At 41.3% G+C, this 25,205-nt stretch overlaps 1 protein-coding gene across 1 annotated transcript in view; it reads right to left on the bottom strand.

Moving 5' to 3' along the window:
• Positions 1–19,774, bottom strand: part of LOC143854562 (metal transporter Nramp3.2-like) — a 39,033-nt gene extending 19,259 nt beyond the window's left edge. Inside the window, exons 1-3 of the mRNA XM_077364595.1 lie at positions 19,049–19,774; positions 18,556–18,692; positions 17,781–18,433 (exon numbers count right to left, since the gene is read on the bottom strand). Coding sequence (XP_077220710.1) covers positions 17,781–18,433; positions 18,556–18,692; positions 19,049–19,605 — 1,347 coding nt within the window. The 5' untranslated portion in view covers positions 19,606–19,774. The remainder of the gene's footprint in view (positions 1–17,780; positions 18,434–18,555; positions 18,693–19,048) is intronic.
• Between the last annotated feature and the right edge of the window lie 5,431 nt (positions 19,775–25,205).

Raw genomic sequence — 25,205 nt, 5'->3', positions numbered from 1 at the left:
CCGTCGTTGGTTAGTGTTCTATCCAGGCGACATAGTGTCCCCCATCGTTAGTTGGTTGTCTCTCCAGGCAACGTGGTGTCCCCCGTCGTTGGTGTGTTACGATCACCTTTCTGGGGGTTGTTCTTCTTCTATTGGCGTTGTGCTACTCAGCGGATGCCACTACCAGTGCTACTTCGTCGTTGTTCACAGTGTGCACCTTGGAGAGCTTATTTTGTTTGAGGCTCGTTGTCGTCGCTGCTGGGGCGCTTCTGTTTGATCGCTGTTGGTATGCAACTTCATTAGCCGTTGGTCTGATTCAGGGGGAGGCCCTGTTGTGATCTCTCTCGTTGTTGCACTCACTGTGGCCGTTACTATTTTTATTATGTTTTTTATCAACACGGCAGCATGCGGGGGAGTGTTGCACCAAGCTGGTTGTGCCGTGTGTATGAGATTATTGCTTTTTTGTTGTATGGGTATTATAGTTGTTTGTTGTAGTTTTCTTTGTAGCAAGCTAGAGATCCACAGTATATACACTCCAACTTAAGGGGGAGTGTTGAAGAGTGTGACCTGTGAGGGTAGTTTAGTCATTATGCGTAGTATTGAGGGTACCATGTTGCCCTACTTTGGGCCCCAATATACATCATATTCATGGGAGGGCTCCTTAGTGGAGACTCTCCATCCTCTCCATTCCACTTCTTCTTCCTCTCTACCTCCTCCTTACCTTCTAACAGTTTTATTTTGAATTTCAAGTGTTCAACCTTGATATTAAATCCTACAGCCAAATCTAGTTATATTTCTATCATATTTGATTAACTTCCCCAATTCGAGGGTTGAGAATAATGTTCTAAGAAGTATTAACAGATGGAATCCTTTGATCTTGTTCGAATTTTCTAGGTAGTTTAACTGTCATAAAGATTGACATTCACAACCAAATCATCCTAAATTAATTCTGATTTCAAATTTCACCTAGAACTTGATTGGATTCCATCTAGTTCACCGTTCTAGTTATTTTACCTGTCCATTAAATCATTTCCTATTTTTATCGAAATTATTTTCCATAGACCCATCCTATGTCATTCTAGAATCAATCATATTAAGGCTCTTTCCTTCGTAGACTTTCGATTACACATATTACCACTATAAAGAAAGGCTCTTTGTTTCAACAACTTTTTCAAAGATAACTCATGTGCAGTCCTTCAACCTTTCCACAGATTACTGACACTTTCTTTCTACGACCTGTTCAAAATGAAACCCAATTGAATTCAGCCAATGGAGACACAGTTGAGGAGTTGTGTAACTATGTAATACACATTACAGTTGACCGAGCATAATTCAAATTGTTTTGTTCTGCAACAAAGATATCCATGTGGAGTCATTTGTCCTATTCGACCTAGAGGTACTGGATTCTTTTTCGTCAAAAACCAAGAAGGATTGGCTTGCTGCTCGAATTCGTCTCGAGTTGACTGAAGAGTGCTCCTTGGGTTCAACGGGGGAAGCGAAATGGGAGGCAGGGCTATCTGCACACAGAAAGGGGTTAAGAATGCCTGGAGCCGTGGCTGCGAGGAAACCCTTCGACACTCAAGTTAGAGGAGGCAACAGATGGAGTAAAACGTTAAGGAAGGTGCTATGAGGGTTCAGTCCGGTGTACACATAGTTGTAGTGTCGTTGTTGTGCTTGTTGTGTCTGGTTGTGCCTAGTTGTTCCTGTTGTGTCCTCTCCAAGGTTTTAATCTCGGTTTCGGTTTTGGTTTCGGTATGAAATTTCGGACAAAATCTTGTACAAATTTCCGAAATGTTTCACCGAAATTTCCAAAATTTCCGAAACATTTCACCGAAATTTCACCGAAAACGAAACGTTTTGGCTGAAATTTCCGAAACGTTTCGGCAAAGTTTGGTACTTTTCCGAAACAATGTGTATTTCGTTTCGTTTTCTATCGAAACCGAAATATTTCGGCCGAAACGGCCGAAATTTAAAACCATGGTCCTCTCTCCCGCTCCTCTCTCCTCCTTGTTGTGGTGTCTGGGTTTTCCTTTTTATTTGTTGGAGTCGCGTGCCACATAGGGCAAAGTTGGCATGGTCTTCCTTGCCATTGTTGGCATTGGTGCTTGCACCGGTGCTGTAGAAATCGTTCAGTCGCAAGACGAAAGTCATGATTCACCCTGCTATTGCGTTGTTCTAGAAGATTCACGGTGACAGCCATAGTTGTAAACCCGTGACTCAACTCATGGCTCCATTTCTTAATTTTATGACTCGTGGCTCGTAAGAGGTTTTGACATGAATAGAAATTTAGTTAAAAAATATAATTATATAACAAAAATGAAGCATGTAAAAAATATAACCCAACAGCACATAGATAAAAATCTAAGCCAAAAATATAAATAACTATATGCTTGTAAGTTGCATGCACAAAAATAATTAAGTTTTTCTTGGAACTTATCATGGGTGAAAACCCTTCTTTGCTTTAGATTTGTTTCCGTCCATGATTTATGGTATGGTTGGAAGGAGATTTGTGGTGGTTTAGACCAAGACTTCCAATACTGGGAGCCTCCCGCACATGGTTTTTTGAAGCTAAACTTATACAGGTTTAGCATGGGGAACCCTGGTCCTGCCGGAATTGGGGGAGTCTTGAGGGATGACTTTGGAGCTATGAAATGGGCTTTTGCGGGTCCCATTGGAATCGCAGACGCTAATGAAGCTGGAGTGCGCACTATCTACCAAGGAATAAGGTATCTTGAGAATGAAGATTTGAATAAGGTAGTGGTAGAAGGGGACTCACCCAATGTGATAAGGTGACTTAGTGGGTCTCATTCCTTCCCTTGGAGATTTGCCTCTTCCTTCGAGGAGAACCAAGATAGGGTGGGGGGTGCATTGATTTATTTCCATCATGTTAGGAAGTTAGCTAATGGTGTGGCAGACAGTTTAGCTAGAGATGATGTCTCTTGGGAGAGAGTTGAGCTATTTAACTTCGTTCCTACTTGACCCTTGCAGTGGGCTTGTTCTTGTCTTTCATTTTCTTTTTGTCTCTTTATTTGTATAGACCTCCTCGGTCTTTTTTCGCATTTAATGCAATTGCCCACCATTAAAAAAATAATAACTAAGTTCTAAGTTCCAACTTTCAAGTTTTCAAGCATCACAACAAGAAAGTCTAAGCCCGCCGACTCGACTTTGACTCCTAAGAATCTTATTTTTTGACTCGACTCGCAGCGACTCGTAAGAGTCACCAAACGACTCGTTAAAGTCTTCAGCATAGGCGAGTCGCCATGCGACTCGACTCAAAAGCCTAGTGACTAGACTTGAGAGTTGACTTGTACGACTCGTAAGAGTTTGACAACTATGGTGACGGCCGATTGGGCAGTAAGGTGGCGCGTGGCTTTTGGATGCCGTGTAGATTGAGGGTTCCTTGTCGGCCGAATGGCTGGGCGCCTACTATCGGCAATGAAGCATAGATACGGATACGGGGTGCGGGTACGACACGATACGGGTATGTGGATACGTGATTTTAAAAAAAAAAGGATACGGGTAGTTGGGGGTACGCTGAATATAATATATTTTTATATTTATAAAAATTTAGAAATTAAATATTTTTGTTAAAGAATTCAAACAATTTAATTGGAGAACAATCAAATAACAATAACATCACCAAAATGTAATATATATATATATATATATATATATATATATATATATATATATATATATTGAATAGTTCACCAAAATCTAATATTACTTCACCAAAATCTATTATTACTTCTAAGTTGTTAGGTTTTTAACCACGGGATATATATACCAATATATATAAGGAACTGATAAATGCACTCCTTTTCATTACTTGGGACACCGAGCTGCAGTGTATCTATGACTGCAAAGGGGCTGATGTACTTCACAATTTCACATTTGAAGGAATGAAGTGACCTGATTGCCACGTACAATGCAGCTGGGTGTCCCAAGTGATGAGAAGGGGAGCATTGATCATTTCCCTATATATATATATATATGAGTTAAGTGAAGCTACACATACGTGTAGCTAACTTAGCTACACCGACGGCTTAAAATACAATGGGCCCACATTATTTGTGTGATCCAAACCATTCATTTGATAGGCCCTCACATTGATAGTGTATGCCCAAAAAATCAGCTCCATTGGATGATCCCAACCCTTCAAACTATGGAGGCAAAAATGGACAGATTTGTGAAGGTTTTTACACGTCCATTTTTGCCTCCACAAATCATAGGGTTGGGATGATCCTATGTAGCTGATTTTTTGGGCACACCCTATCTATGTGAGGGCCCATCAAATGAATGGTTTGCATCACCCAAACAATGTGGGGCCCACTGTATTTTAAGCCGTCGGTGTAGCTAAGTTAGCTACACGTATGTGTAGCTACACCTCTCTCTCTCTCTCTCTCTCTATATATATATATATATATATATATATAGGGAAATGATATCAGCACTTCACTGTTTTGATATTTATGCTCTCCTTGCTTGCCTTTTAGTATTTAATGGGCATGTGAGAGCATTTTCGGAACTGTAATAACCTGTTGATAGCCTTTTAAATACTAAAAGACAAGCTACTAGAGCGTGATATCAAAACATTGGAGTGTTGATATCATTTCCATATATATTATAGATAGTTTGATATATTCACACTCCTTTGTTAATTGGGACAGCCCTTCTATTGTAAATCTTCTATTGGAAATCTGTAATTGTGAACTTTATTCGAACCGGGTGCGCACCCAAGCACAACCGATACGTACCCAAACCCCCAAATTAGATTTTCGTTTTGTTTGTTGTTTGGGTGCGTACCCGGTACGTACCCAAGAGCACCCGCACCCGACACTAGTACATGGGCCTCCGGAGAGTACCCATGCTTCTCCCGCTTCTCTAATGCCGCGTGGCGGATGCTTGCTTGAGGGTTTTTGTGGGTCTCGTGCCACGTGTTGATATTTGATTTTTCGCTAACATAAAGCCCCCACTTTCTGGGGCCAATTTTTGGGCCGAGGAAGTCTACAAGTTTTACATGGGTCCAGACTTGTCTTCGTCCACTCAGCTCTCAGGGGAACTTTCCTTGCTCGGATTTCGTCGAGTCAAAGCACTAGTCCATGATGCCCGGTGGGCTTTCATCTTTGTCGCTTGAGATCCTGTTGTATTGCTTTAGAATCAGGAGAGAATATCTTATGGTGTGTTAATTTAGGTAGTGAAGGTTGAATTCATTGCCGCATTAATGACGACGTGGGGTGGTCATTTCAATCGTTGCCATAAATACGAGTCACTTTGTTCGTCCAATCGTTGTGCCGGTAAACGGAATACATATTCTATGCTTAGTTTCCTAAAGCATTGCATCAGTAAACATGGCGGCATATTATTTGAGGAGAATATTGATGTGATGCATGGAAGTAGCCCCTCGACAATGCCACATGTGTGAGCAATTGAATTGTGATAAATGACGTTGTTTCCCACTAAAGGTGGTTCATGGTACTAGGAAGCATGGGTACTCTCCCAGGGCTCCCGTACCCGTACCCGACATGTATTGGGTACGTCCTGGGTACGTACCCACATTTTGAAAGGAAAAAAAATCCAAATTTGGTTGTTGGGTGCGTGTCGGGTGCGCACCCATGCGTACCCGACACATCCTGCTTCTCCCAGCTGGTGTAAATCCTTCCTGCTTCGTCTCTCTCCTCCCCTGTACTTAGTATTTACATGTAAATACTTAAGATTTACATGTAATAACGGAATACCCCCAATTTGGATTTATTAAAAATAGTTTCAAGACCCAAATCTAAAAGGAAAAAAAGTCAGCTCTCCTGTTCTAGTACAAAATTCAAAGGGAAAGGGTCGGGTCAAAATTTAAACTTTCGTAACTTCCAAACGGTGGGGTATTTTTCAAACTTTAAAAATTCATAAAATCTATCATGTCCAAAATTATTAAATCCCAAAAGTCCGGTATAAAAAATCTTATAATTTGGTCTCTAAAAATTATTCATCTTGTCAGGCACTGGTCAACACACTGGTCAACACACTGGCGACATACTTTTTTTCTAATGAATGATGTATTGATGCCTCATGTTATGAAGTATGGCTTACGAAATGAAGAATAATATTAGAATTTTCCATTTTGGTGATGTTATTGTTATTTGATTGCTGTCCAATTATTTTTTAAAATTTTTATAAATATATAATAAAATATTAATATGTATTATTATATTTAGCGTACCCGAACGTACCCGCACCCGTTTTTTTTTTTTTGGAAAATTACCCACGTACCCGTGTCGTGTCGTACCTGTATCCATGATTCATAAATGGTATATATAAGGTAGCGTTGGGCTTTCCTTTTTCACTCATTCGTGCGAAGCCAAGTTAAGAGAGATCTGGAGTGATAGTCAGTGCTCTTTTGCCGTTGGAAGGTCTGATGCAGGACATCTGACTTAATCTGCTATGTCTCCTTCCTTTTGTTATAAGCTTTTTCGTTTCCTCCTTATTGTTCATCCCAACAACCATGCATGGGGAAAGCTTGGAAAGTAGTCGTAGTCTAGAATTGGGGGGATCTTGTCAGGGTGTTTACTACCAGGTCAGTGTGGAAGGAATTAGTTCCGACCAATGTTGGTGTCGAACCTTCTCTCAGAGCTTCATATGCAAGGTTTTAAATGTTGGTTTTGGTGTCGGTTTCGGCCACCACCGAAATCGAAATATTTCGGTTTCGGTGGAAATTTCGGCCAAAATCATGTAAAATTTTGACAAAATTTTTAAAATTTCCACCGAAATGTATAAAATTTCGGTGGAAATTTTTTAATAAAGGGCGAAAAAAGAAATTTCAACCGAAATTCCGAAATTTCGGATTTCAGCTAAATTTTGGGGAAATCAAGTAAAATTTCGATTCAATGTACTTCTGGTTTCGGTCCAAACCAAAACCGAAATATTTCGGCCGAAATTTAAAACTATGTTCATATGTTGACCTAGACCTTAAGGGAAAGCAGGGCGTCTCTGCTAGAGACTCTGAGGAAGATAAGCCTCATGGCTTCGACCTTTAATATGAGGGGTCATTTTTTATAGATGATCTTTGACAGGATTAGATCGGAATACCAGGTGCCTGAATCTTTTGTCTTGCGCCTATTGGACCGCTCGGATTAGATCGGAATACCAGGTGCCTGAATCTTTTGTCTTGCGCCTATTGGACCACTGGGAGCGTGCTGGTTGAGGCATGCTTCTATGAGGACTTCCTTCGAGTTGGCCTTTGGTTTCCTTCGCATGAGGTCGTCCTCCAGATCCTTAGATATTATGGCGTGGCTCTTGCATAATTAATCCCAGAGTCCTGACGATGCATTCTTTCCTTTATTAACCACGTGGTGGGCCTGAAGAGGTGCGTCACGCTAGATCTTTTCCGGAGGTACTTTCTTCTGAGGAGGTGCCTTGGCAGGTTAGGGAGATTCTATTTGAGTCATCGATCCTCAGCGGGTCCTTTGTCTGAGGAGCCAAGTTCTCTCAACGGGTGGGAGAGCAGATACTTTTGGGTAGAAGATAGGTGAAGAAGAATGCAAGAGAGGTTTTGGGTGAGGTTAATGCATGTTTGGGGTTCCCGAGTTGGTTTATGAGAAGAAACAAAAAAAATGATAAAAGGAGATTAATAGAAACAATAAATCACAAGTAATTAGAATCTACTTATCTCAAGGCTTCACACTATGAGTTTCTTTGGCATCTCACGAAAGAAAAAGAAGATGAAGCCTTTTTCTCCAAGAAGCTTAATCAAATAATAAAATAAATGTAGTCTTTTTAATGTGGGCTAGAGAAGAGAAATGGAAGAAGAAAAAGAGAAGAGAAGAAGAAGAAGAAGAAGAGAAAGGGGGGAAGAATAGAGATTAGGGGAGAGGAGAAGAGAAATCTGTAGGGAGAGAAATATGTATTCAATCAATTAATTCATCAAAAGTAAACTCTCTCTTACATGAGGTACTTATATAAGCAATTGAAATAATTAGAAATAAAATAACATTGAAAAATAAAGGCCCTAAAAACTAAAACATGGAAATAAAAATCTTAGAAACTAAATAACATGAAAATAAATCCCTAAAAGTCCTAACGGGCTAATATGCCTCTTATTGGGCCTACAATATGCACAAACCCAACATAAAGTACTTAAATCATACACATAAAAAAAATCCTAAGGACTAAACTACCCCTTTCTAAGGACGTAAAGACTTGAACCAATATAAAAGCACAAAAAAATATGAAAAAACCTCCCAAAATGGATTTAAAACTCTAATGAAATTAATAGATAAGAGAGTAGAGAAGGAAAGACAAAAATATCAGTTATGGTAGAGAGTCGATAATGAGGGAAAATGAGTGTTCTGAAAGTTCTAGAAAAATATAATGTCAGAGAGGATTGAAGGGAATACAGGGTAAAGAAAGGATGAGGTCCCTTTAATGCTTCGTTTGGTTGCACAAAAGCTCGGCAGCCGCCCGAATTTGGTTTGGATTTGGCATGCCATTCCATGTTTGGTTGCCAAAATGCATTGGACTCCCTTTGATTCCCTTGGATTTCTCTCATGTAATAATTGCTTGTCTCTTTCTTGTCCCCTTCTTCCAAAAACAAAGAATTATGGTTGAATTTTCTAGGGAATGATGCTCTCTCTCTCTTTCTCTCTCTTCCCTCTCTCCTATCTCCCTATATTGGTAATGACACCACCTACTTTTTATACTCTCCGAGTATTTGCCGCGCAACCAAACACTACTACACAATTTTCCGAGTTAATTCTAGGCAAATCAAAATGCATGTCTTCTCCCTTTGACTTCCTATTCCACTACTCTCCGAGCCACCCCAAGCAACCAAACATAGCATAAGTGATTAGAATTTCTCCCATGATGCTATCATAATCTTGGGCGTAGATAATACCATGTCAGATTTGATTTAATATTGTATATGTGAAGTATAGGAAAGACTAGAGAAAAGAACAAAAAAGAGAAATTTTTTTTTTTTTTTGGGGGGGGGGGGGGGTGTTCGTCGAGTCAAATTAGAGGGATCAAATGACTTATATACTGTTAGAGTATGTATATGCCTATGGGCATATCCGTCTTTTGTACTTTTCTCATTATATATAAATACATAAGTGAGGGGGAGTCTCCCTAACTCACAATCTCTTTCTTTCATTCTCTTCCTCAACATGGTATCAGAGCCCTAGGGTTTTGAATCCTTAGGGACCCAATTGAAATCCTAACCCTAACCCATTCCCTTTCCCCTCCTCCTCCTTCTTCTTCTTCTCTCCTTTCCTAACCCTAACCCTAAACCATCCCCTTCTTCTTCTTCTTCCCGCCCCACCCCCTTCCACATCCCCCGCCCCAACCCCATCTCCCACCCCTTCCAGTACCCCCGGCCCCCCTCCTCCATCACTTGCCCCCCTCCCACACCCCTCCAGTACGCCCGCCCCCCCCCCTCCTCCATCACCCCGCCCCGCCTCCCATTCCCCTCCAGTACCCCCGCCCCGCCCCCTCTCCCAACCCTCTAGTACCCCCACGCCCCCCCTCGCACACCCCTCCAGTACCATCGCCCCACGCCCCCGCCCCACTCCACCCCTCCCCCATTCCCCTCTGCTCTAACACCACCTCTTGTTGCCTCGCTTCCCTGTCCCTCATAACCCTCTATCTCCTCCTTTCTCCATCGTGGATAACCCACCCTATATTTTTTGCCTAGTTTGTTTATTTTTAACAACCCTCATCTACCTCTCTTCCCAAATGGCTTAAATCTCTTACAATATTCTCCTCTTTATTTTTCTCTCGGCGGCTCCGATTTCATACTTCTATATCCGTTATTTTCTTCATGTCATCAAGGGTTTCTTTCATGCCCTGTTTATCATTTCTCTCTCTCTCTCCTGAGCCGTTATCTCCATTATTGATTTCACTGATATACGCGAGACATCGTAGCTTTTTCGTCAGTTCATTTTTCTCTCTTCGATTGTTTACTCATGGATCCAGTGATTGAGGATCCCGCTTGCGTGCAGCCCTCTGTGGCTTCTGCTCCTCCGACTCGCCCCTCATCTTCCTCCTATATTCCCTCATCCTCTTCGATGAATGGTTCCTTTCCTCCCATAACAACAGTAAGGCTTGATGGTTCCAATTACCTGAATTGGAAAGTGGTTGTGGAGACCTATCTCATTGCTAGGGGGAAGATTTCTATTCTTTGTCGTGACCCTCCTCCTTCTAGTGATCCCACTTATGATAAGTAAGAGCAGGACGATGCCCTTATCCGTACTCTCCTCTGGCAGAGTATGTCCCTTGAGATTTCTGGGACCATGATACACCTTCCCACTGCTCGCCAGGTTTGGGATCATACTGCTACTACCTTCTCCGGGAAAGGCAACCTCTCTCGAATCTGTTCCACATATTCTCAGTGGATGAACCTTCGCCGCGGAGACACTCCTCTCTCGACCTACTACTGTCAGTTTGTTTCCCATTGCCAGTAGTTAGATGTTCTTATGCCTCTTACCACTGATTTGACTACGGCGGCGCAGCAGCGTGATCAGATACGTGTCGTTCAGTTTCTCGACACTTTGAGTCCTGAGTACATGCATCTTCGTCAGCAGATATTTGGATTTGGCACGATGCCCTCTCTTCAGGAGGTTTACTTGCGTGCCCAACAATGTGCTCTTGATGACTTTGTATCGGCTCCTTCGGTTGATATTACTGCCACTGGTGCCTATGGCGTAGGTGACTGTGCTACTCGGGGTGGAGGCACCTTTGGTCGCGGCCGTGACTCTGGCCGTGGTGGTCGTGGTGATGGACGAGATTTTCCTGCAGGGAGTGGTGGCCGACCACGTCCATATTGCTCGCATTGTCGTCATGAGGGACACTACATGGAGACCTGCTATGTTTTGCACCCTGAGCTTCGTCCTTCTTCTGAGGCTCGTTTTGGCCGCTCTGTACACCTCGCTGCACCAGACTCTTCTAAGCCCTCTTTTGCTTTCGTTCCGACCAGCACTGGGCCGCAGCCTGATGGTGTTTTTATGTCTAGTGCTGACTATGATGAATTACAGCGTCTCAGGTCTACCAGCCATCCCCCGACTGCGACCGTGGCTCAGCCAGGTAGCTCCCCTGCATCTTTTCTTACTAGCTCCAGCTCCTGGATCATAGATTTTGGAGCCTCCAATCATATGACAGGTACTTCCACGCTTCGTCCATTTCGTCCACTTTCTGATCAGTCCATCACACTGGCTGATGTGAGCTCCACTCCTATCTCTGGTGTTGGTGATATTTCTCCTCGTGTTGGACTTACATTATCCTCTGTTCTATGTGTACCTAAGTCACCCTTTAATTTACTCTCAGTTAGTTAACTTACTAAAAATCTCAATTGTTCTGTTTCATTTTATCCCTCTTACTGCTTGTTTCAGGATCTCTTGACTGGGAGGACAATTGGCTCGGGCCGTGAGATAGATGGGCTGTATCGTCTGGACTGTAGCCCTTCTCATCCCATTTTACATAGCTCCAGCGACGCATATCAGTGGCACTGCCGTCTTGGACATCCTAGCCATGATCGTTTGCGACGGACATCTATAGTTTCTTCTTCTGTTACCCCCTTTACGTGCGAGGCCTGTGAACTCGGGAAACACCATAGGGTGTCCTTCCCGTCTAGGCCTGTTAGTCAGGCCTCGCACCATTTTGATTTAGTGCATTCTGATGTATGGGATCCCGCGCGGACTACCTTTGTTTTTTTACATCATTATTTTGATATTTTTATTGATGATTATTCACGTATGTGTTAGCTTTATTTACTGAAAGATCGCTCAGAAGTATTATCTGTTTTTCGTACTTTCCATTCAGAAATTACTAACCAATTTAATTGTACTCTTAAATGCCTTCGCACTGATAATGCCAGGGAATATTTCTCGAAGTCCAATGGTTTTGAGGAATTTCTTTCCACTCGTGGTATAATACATCAATCTTCCTGTGCTCACACCTCTCAACAGAATGGTGTCGCTGAAAGAAAAATTCGATCCTTATTGGATGGAACTCGCACTCTTCTCTTCCAGATGCGAGTTCCCAAATCTTATTGGGGCGATGCAGTTCTCACTGCTAACTATCTGGCCAATCGGATTCCATCCTCGGTTCTAGTCGGCTCATCCCCTTTCTCCATTTTACTTCCTCATCATGAGCCATTTCCTCTTCCTCCTCGGGTATTCGGGTGTGTTTGCATTGTCCACAACCTTGGATCTGGTTTGGATAAATTAGATCCCAAATCTGAACGCTGTGTTTTCCTCGGCTACTCACGCACCCAGAAAGGTTATCGTTGTTATAGCCCTAGGTTGCGTCAATCATATCTCGGCTGATGTTTCCTTCTTCGAGACTGAGCCCTTCTTTCTGAGCTCTCCGGATACGACTCCTCCCTCTCATTCTTCCGATCTTCCTCTACTGATTCCCGTTCTTCCTGACCTGGTGGTTTGTCCATCTCCATCTTCTCCCTTACCTTCTCCTTCTGTGGTTCATGCTCCAGATACCTCTCCTCTCTTACAGGTTCCTTCTCGACCTCCGGCTCCATTAATTAAGAAGACCTATCAGCGCTGCCATACTTCTGCAGCTCATCCATCTCCGGTAGCGCCAACGCTAGCCCATCAGGAGCTCCCTCCTTCCCCATCTCAGGTATCTATCGACTCTCCTATTGCCTCTCGCACTCGATCTCATAGTACTGCTCAATCATATTTCATCTTTTGTTTCATATGATGCTCTCACGCCTGCTTTCTATAGTTTGTGTCCTCTCTATCTTCTGTTTCTTTGCCAGAGTCCTTGGCTGCAGCACTTGATCATCCGGGGTGGCGCGCTACTATGGACCTTGAGATAGATGCCCTTTCAGGCAAATTAGACTTGGGATTTAGTTCCATTGCCTCCTGGTGCATGCCCCGTTGGGTGTCGTTGGGTCTATACTGTGAAATATTTGCCTGATGGCTCTGTTGAGCGCCTTAAGGCGCGTTTGGTTGCCAAAGGGGACACTCAGACATTAGGGGTGGACTATGGCGAGACATTTTCTCCCGTGGCGAAGATTCTTCCAGTGCGTGTTCTACTTTCCCTTGCTGTCAATCAGGGCTGGTCTCTACATCAGTTGGATGTCAAAAATGTGTTTCTTCACGGTGACCTCACAGAGGAAGTTTACATGGAGCAACCTCCTGGGTATGTTGCTCAGGGGAAGAAGTCATCCTCTGTGTGTCGATTAAAGAAAGCCATTTGCGGTCTTAAGCAGTCTCCTAGAGCATGGTTTGGACGGTTCAATGATGTCATTATGGGCTTTGGTATGAAGCAGTGTGCAGTTGATCATTCTGTCTTCAGCTATCAGTTTCCAGTTGGGTGTGTACTCTTGATAGTCTATGTCGATGACATCATCATCACGGGCAGTGATACAGCTGGGATCCAGAAATTGAAGACATTCTTGCAAAATGAGTTCTCTACCAAGGATTTGGGTCCTCTTAGATACTTGGACATTGAAGTTGCATATTCGACAGAGGGGATTTCTCTCTCACAGAAGAAATATGTCTTAGACTTGCTTGAGGAGACATGTTGTCTTGGAGTGAAACCTGCCTCAGTTCCCATGGATGCAAATGTGAAGTTACTATCTGAAGAGGGAGACTTGTTAGATGACCCAGGCAGATACAGGAGACTTGTTGGTAAACTTATCTACCTTACAATCACACGCCCAAATGTCTCCTTTGTTGTTGGTGCTATCAGCCAACATATGAGTTCACCTCATACTTCACACTGGGCAGTAGTTCTTCAGATTCTTCGTATTTAAAAAGTGCTCCAGGTAGAGGGTTGCTATTCAAGAAACATGGATGTTAGAAGATAGAAGGAAACACAGATGCAGATTGGGCAGGATCTACAGCTGATAGGAGGTCTACCACAGGATAGTGCACATTTGTGGGAGGTAACCTTGTGTCATGGCGGAGTAAGAAACAGGATGTTATCTCCAAATCTAATGCAGAGGCAGAGTATAGAGCTATGGCACACACAAGTGAAGAGCTCATCTGGTTACGCTCTCTATTGTCAGAGATCGGTTTCTCCCCGTCATCTCCTTCTCAGTTATATTGCGACAACAAGGCAGCGATTCACATTGCCACAAATCCAGTCTTTCATGAGAGAACTAAACATATCGAGGTTGATTGCCACTTCATCCGGCACTGGATTCAAAAAGGAGAAATATGCACAGTGTTCACTAGATCGGCAGACCAATTAGCAGATATGTTTACCAAGCCATTAAACAAAGCTAAATTAAGTGATAATTGTAGCAAGCTAGGAATGTTTGACATATACATTCCAGCTTGAGGGGGAGTGCTAGTGTATGTATATGCCTATGGGCATATCCGTCTTTTGTACTTTTCTCATTATATATAAATACATAAGTGAGGAGGAGTCTCCCTAACTTACAATCTCTTTCTTTCATTCTCTTCCTCAACATATACTAATATTTTACCACGACAAAAAATACCCTTAATAGGACAAAAAATCTCTCTAACATTCGACACAGCTGATACTTCCACCTGTCAATTCAAATCTAGTTGTGAAATTTGTTTTGTTCCACCCAAAACAAGCTAAACATCTCATACTAGATGGAAAACTAGAACATAAAATAGGAACAAACGGCCCAACCGAAAATTCATTCTGCACCAGTCCATTTCATTTGTTTCGAATATTTGTTTGTTGTTTTTATACCATTTTGGCCTTATTTTTTGCCTTTTGACTATTTTATAGCCATTTGAAGGGTATTTAGCATCTTTTTTAAATGAGGCTATAAACACTGATCAAATCCCCCATTTTCATTGCTTCTTCAATAATATTATCTTTCTCAAATCCTTCTATTAATTTCTTGTCCTTAAGTTTGATTTATTTGCAATCTTTTTTGAGTTTCTTTTGTTAGGAAGTTTCCCTACAACATGACCTTTGCAAGAATATTTTACAAATTGGTTTAGCAAGTGTTGCCTCATCTAATGACCGGAGGTAAGTTACCTTATTGAAAGTGTTTAACATAGCAGGATGCTAAGTTTAATTTAAGAAAACATAAATAGCAAGAGCTATATTAGGTAAAGACATTTTTTTTTGACATGGATATTAGGTAAAGACATTGTTACTTGGATTCTTCTAAATGGGCGAAGAGCGAAGAATGCGTGTCAGACATATCTCGGATTCTAAAACTTTAGGATTCTCTAAGACACTTCTAGATCTCTGTCATCTGTTTATTTTGGCGAATCCACGAATCGTTCTTTTTGCAGTTTGCGGTTTGCGGTTTGCTTAATCCGACAATCGATACCAGTGTCAGATTCTGACACTCATATCTGTATTGATGCAACATAGGGTGAAAAAGTTTGATGGGAAACTTCTTCATAAGGATATATATGGCTCGTGAAGTCCCTCCTCTCAGACATGTTTTTTAACTCCATTGAGATTAAAGTAATTCACATTCAAAGGCATCCAGCCCGGAGGTGTGTAGAGTGAAGGTCAAATAAATTCAGACTTGCAAAACTAAGCGCCTAAAGAAATAATAAGTCGCCAAGATCCAAGAAAGCAATGGTGTGTGGTATGTCAAATTTGTTACTGAAATCATCATTTTGACGGGCTGGATCTTTTTTAAAATCCTTGGCAAAGAACCCAAGGATTGTTTACATCTTTTACTTCCAAAGTGTGCTGTTTTTATACCACATTTTGAAGAAAGACAAATACTTCCAAGGTACATCGCATATTTCATTTTCCTTTCTAATTTCAATAGAACAATATGAGTTTGATACCTTCCGGAAGAGCCTCAGAATAATCCTGAAATGAACAAATTCCGATTTTAGGCGGATATAATGTTTTCCTATAGTTTTTCTAACAAATTTTTTATTTTTGAGTTTTTACTTAAAAAAAAATAAAATCTCTGGCCATAGCATCTTTTTTGAAACATAACACCAAAACGTCACATCCCTTTGACCAAAACAAACTGACAAAAATGAAATTGACAACTATGAAGTGGTCAAATTTGAGGAGATAGTCAATTTTTATTGGTTTTATACGTTTCTGAATACTGTATAAAATATATGCTTATCAGTATCGTGAACACATGAACACTTTGGAGAACTTTTCTTTGGATATCAACTCAACTCAACTCAACAAAGCCTTTGTCCCAAACTAGTTGGGGTCGGCTAAATGAATCCTTTAAAACAATTTCATGAAGAAGGTGAAAGGAATCTATCGGCTCTAATCCTGGCTCTAGTTGTCTTCTTCTACATGGATCATTTTCTTCCATTCCATCCTATCCAAGGTCATGTTCTCTGTTATGTTCCTAGCTATCAAGTCTTTCCTCACTGTTTCTACCCAAATTGTTTCCGGTCTGCCCCTACCTCTTTTTACTCCATCAATTTGGCACGAGTCGCCTCTTCTCACTAGAGCATTCAAAGGCCTACGTTGGATATGTCCAAACCATCTTAAGCAGTGCTCTCTCATCTTCTCCTCAATTGGTGCCACCCCCATCTTTTTACGAATGTCTTCATCTTTAATTCTATCTAACCTTGTGTAGCCGCACATCCATCTAAGCATTCGCATCTCCGCTACACTCATCTTATGCACATGCTGCTTCTTGGTGGCCCAACATTCTTAGCCGTACAGCATGGCTGGCCTCACAGCTGTTTTATAAAACTTTCCCTTCAACTTGGTAGGGATTTTACAGTCGCACAGAACTCCTGAGGGAAGCTTCCACTTCAACCAACCTGCTCTTATTCTATGGTTAACATCTTCTTCAATCTCTCCTCCCTTATGTAGAATTGAACCAAGATAGCTAAAGATATCCCTCTTAGGTACCTCCTGTCCAGTCATATTTACTACATCCTCATCCCGCCTCCTTGCATTACTAAAGTTGCACTCCATATCCTCTGTCTTAGTCCTACTCAGTCTATAACCTTTGGATTAGCAATTCCATAACTCTAACTTAGCATTTACTCTTGCTTTGGTTTCGTCGATTAATACTATGTCATCTACAAATAACATACACCAGGCCTCATCCTGGATACCCTCCGTAAGTTGATCCATTACTAGCGTAAAAAGATAAGGGCTTGTTTGGATATAATGTACAATATATATATATATATATATATATATATATATATATATATAACCAGTACAAGTGTGGCTCTTTGGCTTAAAGTCATGGGTATGCTCCCCATTGACGCGAGTTCGAATCCCCGGGCTTACCCTATGTGCATGGTTTACGGGTGATTGCGCGCATCCGTAAGGAGTAGTCCCGCCCTAAAATTTGGTGTGGGGACACTCTAAATATATACACCATTCAGCCATAAATGCTTAATAGAGATTATCATATACCGTGAATTGAAACACCGTGAAAAAAGAGGATAAATGGTTAGGGAAGAAAATAGTCCTTTTTATAGAGGACAGAGGGACTTGGACCCTCACGGTTTCTTAAATCGATGGATTTTCCAATGATTATAAATTTCATTGTTGGTTGTTGACACGTAAAATCAGACTCTATCTTTAATTCTAATATGATTAATTAGTTCTTCAAAAGATCTTTTAGACTTTGGAGTGAATGATTTAATCATTTAATCTTGTGATTCTTTCTTTCGGAATCGATTCACAATAATTCTGAAAATTTTCATATAAATAATCAAAATCCGGATTTGGGTTGTGATTAATCATTAGAAAGTCATTCTGTTTCATTTTAAATTCATATTGTGATGTAATTACCCTTCGTTTTACTTCCATGACCAAGAAGTAAAAAATATGTTACTTGATAGGCAAAAGAAAATAAAAAATAATCACTTAGGTCCAGAAAAGGGAAAATAGCAACTCACCTTGAGGGTAGGGCCGATCTTAAAAATTCCCATTACTTGCTCCTTGGATACCAAGCAAAGAAGTGGGATAAGCGCAAATGGGATCTGAATTGATTGAAGCACATTAAGCCATTCATTCAAACTATCCAACGTAGCGTCAGAAGTGTCGAAAACAAGAGCAACGACCATGGTCGGCACAATTGCGAAACTTCTAGTGATTAACGACCTCAGCCATTTCTTTAAACGGAGGTTTAGGAAACCTCCCATGATGAACTGCCCTGCATATGTTCCGGTTATGGTGCTACTCTGCCCAGCTGCCAATAACCCAATTCCCCAGATGTAAAGAATGGGAAAGACTCCTCCCCCATACTTTTCTTGAAGATACTGCCCGGCATTTACAAGGCCTATGTTGTCAGCTTCTTTTGAGTCATAAAATCCCTTTGCAAATACAGTTGTCACAAACAAGTTGATCACGAAGGAGATGAGGAGGGCCGCAGCAGACTCAATGGAATAGTAATTGATAGCCTCTTGAACTCGGCCTTTCTTGTTGGGGTCGATCTTCCTCGACTGTACGAGCGCAGAATGCAAGTACACATTGTGTGGCATAATGACACAACCAACAACTCCCACAGCTTGTCGTATGGTTTTCGAGCTAAGTTTTGGAACCAAAACACCTAATTGAAATAAATTCCATCCAATTCACTTCTAATTCTCAAAGAAATAAAGAGCATATTATTTAAGTGAAAGACATATCTATCTAGCTATTCATAAAATAAAAATAAAAAGACATATCTACCGATTAGAAGTTCCTTCCCACTGGGCTTGGTTTCTCCAAACATCCAAGCAAATGAAAGCGCCATCATCCCAATAAGAACTGCGAAAACAGCTTCCAATTTCCTCACACCATAGTTTTCAAGAAACAGAAAGATGAAACTGATCACGAGAGAAACAAATCAAAACCAGACCAAAAAAAAAACAAAGAAAGAAAGAAAGAAAAATGTAGCCCTAATCTCCTCAAAACAAGAAGGGTGCCAAAGGCCTGAAGTTTCCTAAAAAGGAAATTCAATTTCTTGCTATAAATCCTGCTCAACCAAATCAAAACCAGATAAAAAGAAGAAAGAAAGCATGAAAAGCAGCCTTAATCTCCTCAAAACAAGAAGAGTACCAAAGCCTTAAAGTTTCCTACGAAGGAAATCAATTCAATTTCCTGCTATATATCCTGCTCAACCAAACAAGGGGAAATGAAACAAAAATTAAAAAGAAAAAAAAAGAAAATTTATCAAAATTACCAATCCAGAGCAGTGATGATAACACCAGCCCATAAAGGCAGTACACCATGGCTGAGGATCTGGATGGCAATTGCGCTCCCAATGACTTCCTGAATGTCTGCCCCAATAAGAGCAAGCTCGGTCATGAACCAAATCGCGAAGCGGGCCCAGGGCGGGTACTCTTCCCGGCAAAGCTCCGCAAGGTGGCGCCCTGTGGCCACACCTAGACGAGCAGAGAGGAGCTGAATTAAGAGACCCATAATGGTGGCCCACATGAGAAGCCATAGGAGAGAATAGCCTGCAATGGCCCCAGCCTGGAGATCCCCTTCTAGGTTTCCAGGATCCAGAAAAGCAATGCTCATCAAAAAACCGGGGCCCGTAAATAACCAAAGCTTTTTCCATGAGAAAGGAGGGACTGTAGAAGAGGAATCTTCGTCTTCGTCTAAATTGATTTCGTTCTCTTCTATTCGAATCTCGATCTTCTCACTCGACTCGTAGGCTGTTTCTTCGTCTTCTTCACTTTCTACAACTCGATTCAACAATAAGCTGTTCTCGTCTGGTTCTTGCGGGACCATCATAGTTTGATATTTTTAGGGGTTTTCTTTTCTGCAACTCCTTCTGTAGAAGGAGAAGGATGTGTATTTTACGCCTTCTCGACTTCCGTTGGAAAGATGGGGCGACGAGATTTAGAAGGCCGTCTTTTATTGGTTTATTTTGCCATTCTCCTGTTTTAGTACCTTCTAACCATTTCTTTATCTGGAACGAATACTCGTAATGTCACTTTCACGATCATTCTAAAACTCAATTTCTAGTAGGCTGGCAACGGGGCGGGTCAGGGCCGGATGTTGGGGTCCCCTACTCCTTCCCTCTGCGGGGAATTTTCCCCCTCCCCTTCCCCTCCCCACTACGGGGATGGTGGGGAATTCCCCTCCCCACGGGGAATATCTAATCCACATCTCCTCCCCCTCCCCGCCCCGCATCCTTCGAAGACGATCACTTTACTTTCTCACTTTACTTGTTAAATGTTAGGTTTAAAACTAAAGATTTGCTAGGGACAATCACTTCAGGCATGTTGCGGCTTGGCTGTTGCATGTGAGAGTAGCCACACAACCCATATAGGCTAAGATTTTGTCTTATTCATTTTATTAACATGTGGACAAAGGTGGCTGCTCTCAGATTCATTTAATTAATCAATAGTCCCTAGCAGATCCCTAATTCCCAATCCCACTTGCCAAAAAGTATTGTACGTGCCACACCATAGGAAGATCCAAACCGTCCATTTGATGGGCACACCATACTACCATAGGCATAGGATGATCCAAACCTTCCACTTGATGGGCACATTGTAGGATAAACCAAACTGTCCATTTGATGGGCCACAACGTAAATAGGTTGTGGCCCAAAAATCATTTCCATAGGATAATCCCAACCCTCTGATCTATAGAGGAATTGCATATTATGGTACCTTCTATAGATCGGAGGGTTGCAATCATCCTATGGAAATGATTTTTGGGCCGCAATCTATTTACGTTGTGGCCCATCAAATGGACGGTTTGGATGATCTATGGTGTGGCCTATAAAGTACTTTTAAATTGTAGCCTATCAAATGGACGGTTTGGATCATCCTATGGTGTAGCCCATACATTAATTTTTGAAAAATAATGGACTATACGAGCGCACACCATATAAAATCTCATCACTCATCAGAGAGATGTTGCCTTTATTTGGGGGAGGGAGATTTTCAAAGAATTTAATGTTGCCTTACAGTGATGTTTCGATGGAGAGATTTTAGGGATTTCTAAGGGTAATATACTAATATAATGAGGGACAATGCCCAATGGATTATGGGTAAAAGAAAACATAAAAAGCTATTTCAGGGACAAAACTGTACTAATGGAAATTATGAAAAATTTGGGGGAATCTTGTAGATATGTTTTGATCCAAGGGGTTTCTAGTAGTTTTCCCCAAAAAAAAAAAACACTTAAAAAAATACAAGGAAAAATGGCATTAATGCGGGGCGGGGCGAACTCCATCCCCTTCTCCTCCCCTTCCCCGCACCGGGGGATTTTTTAAATCCCCTTCCCCTTCCCCACTCAAATCGGGGAATCCCCTCCCCAAGCGGGGCGGGGCGGATCCCCGCTTTTCTGGGTGAAATTGCCAGCCCTAATTTCTAGGGTCTCGCAGAGGAGTTGTCTGTAAAATCAATGCCGTTGATCTTGTAGAAAATATTAGGGGATCGATATAATCCGAGTCTCATTTGGAACGGAGATCCTATCAGTAAGTAAATGACTTCAAAAATGAACGGCTGGGATTAAACTATAACTAGATGGGACCCAGTACAGATGGCCCCACAATATAAAATTTGAGAAAAGTACGGAATGTTTCGAGGAATTATGGATTTCGGGTACCTTTTAAAACTAGCATCAAACACAGGTGATTCTTCAAAAATGGGTGGTAAAAGACCCCAATACCATTCTGACATCAACAGAGTCCTCGTATGTTGCCCTTCCTGACAAATTCACAACCCAACGTCACATCTTTAAAGTAATATTTTATTATTTCTCACTTAACTTTTGGGCAAAAACGGCTACGTTATTGAATACTAGTGGACAACCAGTGCGATGCACTGGGCAAAATATAACTAATTCGCCAAAATTTTGCTAATATACATAGGATACTGAGAGATGGAGACAATTTTGCTAAAATCATGGGACATAGTGGAGATTTTTTCTCCAATAAATAGAAACAATTTAGTTATTATACGTGGGATATTGAGTAATAGAAACAATTTTGCTAAAAACGTGGGATATGGTGAGATTTTTTCTACAATCCAAATATATCACCTTATAGAGAGAGTTTTACGTTTTTTGAGGAGGGGTGCCACATGGCTCACCCACATCCTCTAGGATTCTTTTTTACACATCTCTTTTGGTTGAGAACGGCGACGTTATTAAATGTTTTATTATTTCTCACGTCTCTTTTGCCTTAGAACAACGACGTTAGTGAATGTTTTATTATTTCCCATGTCTTGTTTGGATGAGAACGCCGCCAGATTCTTGAGTACGCCGCCAGAATATCAAGTACTCCGCCGGATTCAAGGAATACCCACCGTTCAAAGATATCAAGTACGTTGCCGGATTCTAGAGTACGCCGCCGGAATATCGAGTACGCTGCTAGATTTTCTGGGTTTAAACATATGTTCCAAACGTATCAAGTACGCTGCCGGATTATAGAGTACACCGCCGGATTATAGAGTATGCCGCCAGATTATAGAGTACGTCGCCTGAATATCGAGTACGCTGCCGGATTTTATGGGTTCAAACATGTGTTCCAAACGTATCAAGTATGCCGCCGGATTCTAGAGTACGCCGGCGGAATTCAGGGGTACGCAGACGGAAATAATGGGTACGCCGGCGGAATCTCATACTGAGAGATGGTGGTATTGTTAGAAGACGCCACCATTCCATATTGATGTCCACGTGTCGTGGATTCGACCGTCTATGCATATTGGCGACGGCCAAGATTTAAACGAACCCAAGGGACTCTGGGTTCAGAGGAAAATTTCAAATCCCAACTAAACCAGCTGTGTACAGAGGTCCCAGTGTTAAAATTTTTTTTTAACACGTGTAAAGCATCCATCCGTCTCTGGTTATTTCCGACGGCCAAGATAGAAACGAACCCATGGTTATGTCGTTTCAAATACACATTCGAACAAACCAAAAGAAGCCTTGTGAAATGCGCCAATTTAATGGGCAGTAATGAAAAAGGAAGCTGAAAGACGTTTCTGTTGATGTCAGAAGGGTATCAAGGTCTTTTTTCTACCTGATTTTGGAGAGTCACCAGTGTTTGATGCTTGTTTTAAAAGGTACCCGAAATCCGTAATTATTTTTCACAAGTAAATGCATTCGTACATTTCTAATAAATTTTCTCCAGTTAACGGGAGATCCTACTCGTCCTAAAACAACAATTGTTGATTGGAAGCAGCCATACGAATAGAATTTTTCTTCCGTAAATGAGATGGGTGGCTGTACAAAACAGGTGTCCAGGAATTATGGCTGTAAGATTGGACAGAGGAAAGAGTGTGGAGGGTGTTGGGACTTGGGAGTATCACGAGCTAACATGCGTCGCAATCGTGGGTGGCCCATGCAGGCGCATGAGAGGCACTTTAAACACCCTCGCGCCCAGCTCTTTGGAGGCTGACAATTGTGGCTGTAAGATTGGACAATGGAAAGAGTGTGGAGGGGAGGGGGCGGCCTGTGCAGGCACATGAGAGGCACTTTAAACACCCTCGCGCGCCCACTCTTTGGAGGCTGACATTACATGTATTCCCTTTGTTGTTAAGCACTTCATTCTTTTGTTTCCTTCTTTGGGTTTTAAGGTTTCTTATGATCTCTACCCTGTTTGGATTGCAAGAAAAACATTTCGGATGGAAAGACAGCCTTTTTCATTTGACAATTTAGATGAGAATCATATGGTTATGGTTATGGTTAATTTAGAGAGAGATCACCATAAATTGAAGGTGCCTATAAATTAAAATAGAATTGGGTTGGTTCAAGTTATTTTGTTTCGTGTGTAAAAAAGTACAAATTTTAAAAATATTTTCCCACTCATAACTTTTCCAAAAATTTCCCAAAATCCAAACAGGGCCGCCATTCTCGAAAATTTGGGATGTAAATATTTATATTATATGGGCAAGTTTGGCTACCATAAAAGAATTTCTTGATAAATTGCGGTTTTTCGCCACCTCTCATCACAGTAGACACTAGTTTATTATTTTTTGTATCCTGATTTTTAGCCCCTTCTCACCATCAGAGATGTTAGTTTCCGGTCTTTTAAATGTTAGGTACCTTACCGATACGCCAAAAGCTCCAGAGCTGAGGGAACGCATTAGGCAAGGCCCTTTAAACCTGTCCCATACCAATTTGGGTCCCACCCAGTCCCGTACCTAGACGGGCCCCTGAAGGAAGGTTATCCCCTTCCGACAAGATTGCTATGCGCAGTGGAAAAAAATCGCATAGAATTTAAAAATTTTCTTTTGATCTTGCTTTTGCCCAAGATCCTAGAGTCTAGATTAGTTAATTAAGTTAATCAAACATAAATAAATACCTCTTTGAAGAAGAAATCAAGGAATCACGCTGCTTGATTTACTCCTCGAACGGTTGCGATCATTCTAAACGCCGTAGACCCCTCAAGTTGAACCGATGGATTCTTTTTTCTTTGCTTAGACTATTGTGGATGTGAATAACTCTTATTCGCATATTTAAGGTCTGATATAATCAATACCTTTGTTGTAGAGAATAGAGAAATTGATTTGGAGCCTTTCTCTTTGAAACTATTTCAATTGGAAGAGAGATAGAGAGAGACAGAGGGAGAGAGACAGAGGGAGAGAGAGATGGAAAACTATTTTCCAAAGGGGGGAAGCAAGGGAGAACGAATTTTTGAGTATTCCACACATGAAATTTCGTTCTCCCCTCTCTCTTTTATATAAAGTAGAGTTTTGGTTTGATAAATCATTGTTTCTCACTCCCAATTCCAGTCCAATTGAGAAGAGACTCATCGAGTGAATGGGACTCTCCCAAACCTCCAAGGCTATGTGGGGACACTAAAGATATATGGGAGAACGTGTATGAAGGCCTCCCTCCAGCCCTTGTAGTCTTATCTCATAAGAGTTGGTGTTGGAAATAAATTGCTTGCTTTGTAGATCCTATAATTTAGCAATTCTTATCCAACAAGGAGTTTGAGTGCAACTCAAAGTCCTTGAGCAATTGGGGCTCTTTTTCCCAGCTCTCCAACTGATTTAGGAGTGTTGTGGGCCTCTCAAACCTTATCCAAATGTGTAGTCTTATCCCAATTCCCAATTCCGTTCCAATTCAGCAACTTTTGCAAAACCGGTTTGGGAATAACTATCCTCATTTGGATTACACATTATTATGATAATTATTAATCAAATTAATAATACATAATAATATATAACAATTAAATAAATAAATAATAAATTAATTAATGATTTAATTGATTAATAACTCACATCTAATGAGAGTTATTTCTGCTCCAATTTGTCTTCGAAAAATTCTCTTATTGTCTTTTGTTACTTTCTTAACAAAGACATATATATGTATCACATATATTTAATTAATATCCACATTAATCTAACGGATCATATCTGTCCTTGCAATTA

Source organism: Tasmannia lanceolata, unplaced genomic scaffold (assembly GCF_043159265.1).
Source record: "Tasmannia lanceolata isolate RefF3 unplaced genomic scaffold, GAP_Taslan_0.1 ptg000003l, whole genome shotgun sequence".
NCBI classification, from domain to species: domain Eukaryota; kingdom Viridiplantae; phylum Streptophyta; class Magnoliopsida; order Canellales; family Winteraceae; genus Tasmannia; species Tasmannia lanceolata.
This window is presented reverse-complemented; position numbering and strand designations above follow the sequence as displayed.